At 59.0% G+C, this 8,657-nt stretch overlaps 1 protein-coding gene across 1 annotated transcript; it reads left to right on the top strand.

Moving 5' to 3' along the window:
* Positions 1-2: 2 nt before the first annotated feature.
* SOX18 (SRY-box transcription factor 18) lies at positions 3-803 on the top strand (the record flags this gene model as incomplete). The annotated part of the gene is made up of 1 exon (XM_029918005.1): positions 3-803. A coding segment is annotated over one exon (312 nt), but the record flags the coding sequence as incomplete, so codon positions are not given.
* Positions 804-8,657: the final 7,854 nt, after the last annotated feature.

Genomic DNA, 8,657 nt, shown 5'->3' with positions numbered 1-8,657 from the left:
ACTACGGCGCCCTGGCCGCGCCGGGCCCGGGCCCGTACCCCGGCCCGCTGTCGCCGCCTCCCGAGGCCCCCCCGCCGGAGGGCGCCGAGACGCTGGGGCCCAACGCCGACCTGTGGGCCGACGTGGACCTCACCGAGTTCGACCAGTACCTCAACTGCGGCCGGACTCGTCCCGACGCGGCCGGGCTCCCGTACCACGTGGCGCTGGCCAAGCTGGGTCCCCGAGCCATGTCCTGCCCCGAGGAGAGCAGCCTGATCGCGGCGCTGTCCGACGCCAGTAGCGCGGTCTACTACAGCGCCTGCATCTCCGGCTGAGGGGCCGGCGGGTCCCCGGGGCGCGCGGCGTGTCCTCCCGCGGCCACCGCACCGCCGCGCGCTCCCGCCCTCTCTCTCTTCCGAGGCGCCGTTTCGGCTACTCCGGTCCCGGGCGCCCAGCGAGGGTGTTTCCTACATGTCCTGGGGCCTTTCCGGGAAGCCCAGGCCTCGCACCTGTTGGCTGGCCCTGCTAGGGTTAAGTTTCTGAAGCGTCTAATTCTTTCCTTACAGTGTATTTTCTAGAATCAGGCTGTATTTTTCGCTTTGCCTTTTATATACGTAATACGACATATTTAATTTTTAATTAAACTTTTAAACTTTGTCTTCCAAGGGGTTTCACTGATCAAAAGCACCAATGTAGCAAGGCTTCGTAAATATGAGGAATACCAATGTTTGTTTGCTTTAAAGGAGGTGCAGGATTGGGGTCCCCACCCCCACTCCCGGGCCAGGCGAGGCCACAATAAAGTGACTCGCTCTTTCCTCTGCGCACCCGAGGCTATGGTTTGTTGGGGGAAGGGAGAATGGCACACCCAAGGACCCTGGACGTGCGTTTCCCCAGACAGCCTCCAGGGAGACTGCCCCCAGCTTGGACCCCAAAATACCTACTTCTCCATCCTTCCAAAATGCTCCCCCAGACAGAGTTGGTGGGAGGCGGGAGGTGTGGGCACCCCCCCCCAGCCTTCCGTTCCCCTCCTGTCCCAACCCCCTATTTTAACTCAAGCATAATAGAGGTGGCCCAGCCCCCACACCTCCACCTATGTTTCATTATCCTCCGCTCTTTGAAACTTTCATCAAAATAAATAAATTAAATTAAAAATAAATACATAAATAAAACTTCCTTCACGCCCAGGGACTACTGCTCAGGACTGTGCTCCTCTCCAAAGGAGGCTGGCAGGGTGGACACCTATATGCCCAGCCCGATCCCCAGGGCTCTGTCTGTCATTCTTAAACTAGTGTCCCCAGAACAGGCAGCACCACGACACACCCCCGTGCTGTTTCCCAGTGACAAGTCAAAAACCCGAGCAGGGAGGCACAGGCCCTGACTCTGGAGCTTTCACACCAGCCCTTTCCCCATCCCAACAGAACTGGGCACCCTATTTCCATACTTCCTGGTTCCCTAGTCTCTTTCTGATGCCCCCTCACCGAAGAGCTGATGTGGAAAAGTCACTCCCAACTCAGTCTCCCGTGCATCTGTGAGCCGTCTGGGTTCTGTATGGTGCTGAGTGCAGGTGGACCTGAATCTCACTGCACATGTGTGAGCCCGAGTGTGCATGCGTGTGTGTGCATGGGAGGCTCTGAGCATGGGTGTGATGCTGTGACATTGTGACCGTGTGACTGTATGTACCCATCCGTGCTGGCTGTGTCTGTGTGCACATTGTGCAATAAGCCTGGGGCTGGGATGTTCATGTGTCTGGGTGTAAACCTGGGTGTCCACACATGTGGGTCTGCTGCCTGAGTGTGTGGTGAGGCAAACGGCACAGGGCTGTTTCTATTGGTATCCTGCTTCTCAGAGGCAGATGACATCACCTCTCTATTAAATGTCATGGGCCCCCTATCCCCACCTCATCAGCACCAAGGCCCAAAAACTCAGACAATGAGACAGAGATCTAAAGGAACAGAGGCAGACTGGCCAAAGAGGACAGGAGATGGACTCAAGTGGAAAGAGACACCTGGTGGGAGGAGGGTCAGAAATAGCCCACAAGACAAGGACACCATCTGCTCCCTCCAAATGTACACAAGTATGGTGCATGGCAGGGTTGCTGAGGCACAGGGGAAAAGGGTGGTCCAGTGCAGCCACGTTTGTCAAGGGTTTGGAGTGGGAGTGCTTGGAGGCCCCAATGCTGAGTCCTAGACTCATGCATGGAGACAAGCACATGACCCTAGAGTGTGGTCACCAACTCTCAGGGTCCACCAGCTCCTGGTCTGCTTGCTCTGTGCCTGCCCCCTGGTGGGAGGATGGGGGACCCACCTCCTAGAGCCCTAGGTCAGCTGGATAGAAGAGTGCCCCACTGTGGGGACCCATAGCAGGCAGAGTCCAGGAGCCCCTGCACTAGGTGGGGACCCTCCCATCCCCTCGCTCCGCCCACTGGCCCGGGCAGGTAGGAGGGAGGTTGCCGGAAGCTGTCCGAACGGCCCTCTCAGCCCCTTCCTGGGCTGAGGCCCTGTCCATCGCCCCACCGGGCCCCGCCCCAGAGACACCCATGGACACGCACAGAAGAAGATGCCAGACTAGCAGACACAGTCGGCTGCGTCCTTCTTTCCTGTTTTCCGGCACAGGCTGGAGCAATATGGAGCAATGCTCTCCGATCCTCCATTCTGGGCTCCTCGCCCCACCCTTATCCCACCCAGAAGGCCCCTTGAGGTCAGTAGGATGGGGAGCCACAAGGGTGCATTGGGGGGCTGGGAACAGCACACACCATTGCCCCGGTAGGGAGAAGGCAGAGCAGCTGGACCCCTAGAAACCCCTCCCACGGTGGCAAGGCAGGCGGCCAGTGGGGGGCCCCAATTTGGAGCCAGTCCCCACCGCCAGGGGCTGAGGGAGTCCAGGAGCAGGATCCGGAATAAGGACAGGAGAGGGCCTCCCACAGAGAGCAGCTGTTTCCAATAGCAGCTCCTCAGCCATTGCCCTCAGTGGTGGGCTAGATCAGGAGGGTGGGGAGGGGTCTCTTCAAAGGACCCTGTGCTCAGGGCCCTGCCTGGGGAGCTATCCAAGGGGTCTGTCTCTGCCCTTCCTGGAGGGAACAGCTGTCTCTGGCAGAACCACAGCAACAGCACCCCCAAGCCCCGGACTGGGTGGCTCCAGCCCTGGGTCAGGTTTCCAACCAGTTCCCCTCCTGGCTCCACCCACCTGCTTCCCCAAGGGTCAGAAAAGGGAAGTCCCCGCCCCCAGCTCCCGCTGAGTCAGGCTGACCAGGAACAGACCCTGGTGGCCTAGCTCCTGGCAGGGAGTTCTAGCAGCCCTGCCTGGCACTAGCCACAGCTCCCACACCCGGGACTCAGCCGGGCCCTGGAGAGACCTGGGCCAGGGTGTGGAACCTTCTCCAGCAAGGAGCCTAGGGGAGGAGGATCAGGGAGGGTGGGGCTGGGGGTAGATCAGGGCACCCTCTCCCTCTCTGGTCATCCCCTGGACACCCTTGGGAACACCACACACACAACTAGCCACATAGCCTACCAGGAGATACGCCAGGGCCAAGGCTGCGCTCATTCATATATCCGATCCCAACAAGGCCATGATGGGCAGGCAAGGACGGACCTAAGTCACCCTCCACTCAGCTGGACAAATGCTCTTGGCAACGCAAGCACTCAGCCCACATTCTACAAGACCTACATAGGTTTGCTGGCAGCTAAGTCAGTGGTTTTAGCGCATTCCCAGGACTGGGCAGCCACCGCGCCTCATTTTAGTGTTTCCCCACCTCTTCAGAAAGAACCCCTCACTGTTAGCAGTGACTTCCCAGCCCCCAGGGAACATCATCTACTTTCTGTGTCTGTGGGTTTGCCTGTTCTGGACATTTCACGTAAATGGAATCGTACAATAAGTGGATTTTGAGGCTGGCTGTCTTTGTTCACTGTGCATGACCTTTTCAGAGTTCTTCCGTTTGTGGTGTATGAACTTCATTCCTTTGTAAGACTGAGGACTATTCCACTGTGTGACTGGACCACATTTTATTTATCTGTTCACCAACCAATGGACATTTGGATTGTTTCCATGCGTTCCAGTTGTGAATAATGCCGCAGTGAACACTCGTGTACAAAGGTTTTGCGTGGCGTGCATGTTCATTAAAAGTACATAGATGTATATCTCTAATGACCGTCTGAGCAAGTAGATTAAGTATATGAGAGGCACATGCTAGAGAAGATGCCAGTCCAAGGTTCAGCCTTCACCCAGCCTACCCCCCACTCCTGCCCCACGCTGGGGAGGGACCCTCCGATCAGGTGTGTGGGAGCTGTGTGGGAGCTGTGTGGGAGCTCCTGGCCCAGGACCTAGAAGGACAGCGCTGTGAACGCCAAGGTTCCTCCTCTTTGCGTTTCCATCCATAACGCTTCTTGGGCTCCCTCCGCACCTCTTGGCCCTCAGGGAAGCCAGGCAGGGTCCCATGGGTGCAGGCTCCGCATGGTGGGGGCTCCCCGCCCACCCCCATGTTTTCTGCAGTCGCACTTTGTCCTCCACGACCCAGTCCTGTCTCTGCGATCCTACCTCTGTGTTCCACGACCCTGTCCCCGAGCCTCATTACCCAACCTGTGCCCCACGATCCCGTCCCCATGCCCCACGGCCCACCCATGGGCGCCATGACCCCGCCCCGTACCCTATGACCCCGCCCCGTATCCCACGCTCCTGCCAGCCTGCGCACCGAGAAAACAGGAAGGGGCGCGCAGCGGCGGCGCTGGGAGGAAGTGCAGGAAGTGGCCGCCGGGTGCGGCGCTTATCTTGGGCCACAGCCGGGACCCCTGGCCTCACGCCCCGGCACAGGCCCGGCAGGGGACACAGGGCGCGACCAGAGGACAGGGCCTGCTCACCTGGCGGGGAGCCCCGGCTCCCTCACCCCCAAGATACAAAGGTCACAACTGGGCTGTGGAGGGAGGCAACACGACTTGTGACAGGACTTAACTGAGCCAGGCTGTGGCCCCCACAGAGGTGAGCCCAGATCCCATCAAGACACAGCCTGGGGCACCTGGGTGGCTCAGTGGGAAGATCATTCTACTCTCAACCTCAGGGCTGTGAGTTTGAGCCCCACGTTTGGGTGCAGAGAGCACTAAAAAAGATAAACATAAACACACCACACAGAGGTGACCCAGGGGCCAGTATCCAACCCCAGGCTGACCCACCTCCCCCACAGTACATGCCCCCCAAGGTCCTGACCTTCCCACCCCCCCCCACCCGCCCTAAAACAGGGCTCATTTCCCCTAGCAAGAGTGGGTTCCCTGCTGGTTCCTCAGGAGGGAGGCTCTGAAGGTGGGGGTTAGTTGGGGTTAGGGAGGATGATGGTTATTGTTTGCTCCTGTGTTTACAAAGCTGGGTCTTTTCCTAGGGAGGGGACAGGATGGGGGCTGTCCCTGGGAGCCCCCCAGGGTCCTGCAGGCCACTGGCAGGGACAATGGGTTGCAGCACCTGGCACCGCCCCCCACCCCTGACCCTCCCGGAGTATGTGCTTTGCTTCCTGGAGCAGAGGACCTTGTTTGTTCCCACACCAACCACAGATGGGTCAGGCGGCCTCCTTGCACACCTGCAGGCTAGGGGACCACACGCTCAGACTCACATACAAGGGCCAAGTGCCAGGCGAGACCCTTCAGGTCTGGGTGCAGGTGTTTCCTCCCAGGCCGAGTGTGGCCCCGTGCCTTCTCAGCACCCAGCGCCAGATGCAGGGGCTGGCTAACTCACATCCTGCCCCACAGCCATGGCTCCATGGAACCAGAGCTGCATCTGTCCAGGGTCCGGGCATGGCAGACACTCATCTTTCCCACCACCTCCCCTTGCTCAGTCAGGTTGCACTGGTAAGGGAGGGGTCGTGGCAGGAGGTGCTGGGCAGGGCAGAGGCAATCTGTAGCCCTCAGGAGGGTCACACTGGACTGGTGTGGCTCTGCTTGGAAAGCAGCAGAGGTGGGAAGCAGGGGTGGGGAGAGAGGAGTGTGTGGGTGGGGGTGGGAAACACACAAGTGGCAAAATCGGATTAACTTCTTGGTTTTCAAATCCAGAGACTAGTTTGCCAGTCGCCCGTGTTCCAGATGTTCTTTCAAAGGCTCCCAGTCTGGGGAGGCCGTGGGACACAGGGGACCCTTCAAAGTCAACCAGCTGCCCCTCCTTTTGGTGCTGCACATGGGGGGTCTGGCTCCCTGGCTTCAGAGAGTTATGAAACCCTGGCCAGTGCCCTGCAGCCCCATCTACCACCCTGGCACAGTCCCTCCTTCTGGGACACAGCCCCCACTTCCCTGGAAGCAGCTGAGAAGGAACGTGTATGGACGGGACGCCACTGGGTGCAGGCCCCAACCTGACCATGCACGTGCCCCCAAAACCAGTGTTGTTGTTGTTGTTTTTTACAGGGGAAGAACCAGGCTCAGGCCACAGCAAGGAGGGCAGGACATGCCAGCCTTGCGGATGCAAGTGCAAAGACACGCAGGAGAGGCCTACGGCTCTGTCCCTGGTTGAGCACCCCTCTGTCTTTGCTGGTTCTGGTCAGTTCCAGCCAGCAGTTACTGAGCAGCTTGGCCTATGGTGAACAAGCCACAGAGGGGGCGCTGGTGCTAACATGAAAACGAACATCTTGGGGTTTGAGCAGGGCATCCCTGGCTCTCCTTCTGGTCTGTGCCTTGGCAGGTCGCTGTGGCTCTACACAGGTCCTGAGACCTGGTCTGGTTGGGATGTCCCCACGCTGGACTAGTGAACTTTGTCCCAGAAGCCCAACTTGCTGCCATCCTTTGTGAGGAAAGACACAACAGTGTGTTGAATGATGGCCCCAAGAAAGAACTCCCAGGTTTTGGGAGGTGGATTCTTATTTAGGAAAAAGCGTCTTGGCAGATACAACTAAGGATCTGGAGATGAAATCAGTCTTGGTTACCCAGGCAGCCCTTAGCCCAGGGCAAAGATCCTTGTAAGAAAGAGAAGGCCATGTGAAGAAGGCAGCGGGCTGGAGTGATGTGGCCACCAGAACACCTGGAGCCTCCGGAGGCTGCAAGAAGCCTGGATGGATTGGTCCTGGGAGGGAGATCAGCCCTACAACAACCCGATCTCAAGCCTGCGATAATGATCTTGGACTTCTGGTCTCCAGAACTGTAGGGGAAGAAAGTTCTATTGTGTTAAGCTGAACAGTCTGTGTTAATTTGTTACAGAGGCCATGGGGAGCCCATGCAGATGGTGTCTGAGACACGGGGACCAGGCCCAGGTGCCCGCGCCCATGATGCTGGGCTGCTGTCGGGGTGTTGGCAGAGGGAAGGCCAGGAAGGATGTTCAGGGCCTCTGCCCAACATGGGGGCCACGCGTTCTGTCTGAGGTCTCAAGAGCAGGGGCAGAGGGCGGACAGGGTGGGGTGGGGGCTCACGCTGAGAACAACTTGGGTTCTGCTAGCTCAGGCCACAGGCCTCCAGTCTCTGACCCAAGGTGCTAACTCTGCCAGGATAGACCAGAGTTAGACTCCAGGAGGGCCACCTGAAAGTGGGGAGCTCTGCCAGGCCAGGGGAGGGCAGGGGACTGGACCCATGCCCAGACTTGCACGCACACACACCTGTGTGCATATCCTCATAGGCAACCCCTCAGCACCCGTGTACATGCTCACACACATACACACACTACCAGACGGGCTCTGGCAGGAGCCTCCAGGGAGGAAGAGTGGGGTCAGGGTGCAAGAGCACCTTGCCCATCCACGTAGTCATGGTCCAGGACTCAGAGGTCATGTCCCCAAAACTCTGAGGTTTCTGCTCCCCCTCCTACCTGCCCCCTCCACCCAGGACAGCCTGCCTGCTCTCCGCAGGAGAAAGCGGGTGCTGTGGGTGGGCCACCGCCCTGACAGATCAGTGGAATGCAGTCCCTCACTGTAGGCGGCCCCCGCACCCCCACAACGGGGGCCCCAGGGCAGCTGCACATTATGGCCTGCACACAGGGCACACATGGGGTGGAACCATGCTCAAGGCCAAGGTCTCTTCTTCGCAGCTCTTACACTTCCTGGCCGTGCGATTTGGGACAAGACCTGCAGCCTCCCAGTGCCCCAGTGTCCTCATCTATGAAGCAGGGACACAACAGTTCCTACTGCACATGTACAGTGGGGTTCTGGGTCAGGGTCCAGTTCTTCTTCTGTGCTAATGCTGACTGCCCCGCGATGAAGGCCTCTCTGCATCCCCTCCTCGTCTGCCCTGCCAGGGTGCCCCCGAGGCGAGGCGTGCTCTGGTGCCTCCTTGGTCCATCCACCTGTCAGAAAGGAGTATGTGAGGTGCTGAGTCCAACAGGCATCCTTGTTGGCCAGGTGCTCTGCTGCCCTACTTTCCCCACTCCTCCACAGGCTGTGACTGGGGCAGGGGTCACGGACACCCGGGTCTATGCAGCTGCGGGCAGGGACCCTCACCCCACCAAGCAAACATATGGTCTCAGAGCACAAGGCAGTGGGTTCCCTGACCAGCCTGTCCAGGCCCACAGAGGGGGCTGTGGCCACCCCTCCCAGGGCCGCAGGAAATGGCCTGGCCCCACTTGCAGCCAGGGCCAGCGACTCTGGCTTCCCTTCAGGCTCGTTTCCTTTATCCGGTTGTTTTGCTCTGAATTCACAAAGCTCAGCCTTCCCTTCCCCTCCATTTCCACCCCTTCCCCCATTCCAGAGTGGAGCAGGACGGATACCGGACATTTCTGGGCCGATGGAGCCCCTC

Source organism: Suricata suricatta, chromosome 12 (assembly GCF_006229205.1).
Source record: "Suricata suricatta isolate VVHF042 chromosome 12, meerkat_22Aug2017_6uvM2_HiC, whole genome shotgun sequence".
Classification (NCBI taxonomy): Eukaryota; Metazoa; Chordata; class Mammalia; order Carnivora; family Herpestidae; genus Suricata; species Suricata suricatta.
Note: the sequence above shows the minus strand (reverse complement) of the source record. Positions and strands in the feature narration are given on the sequence as shown.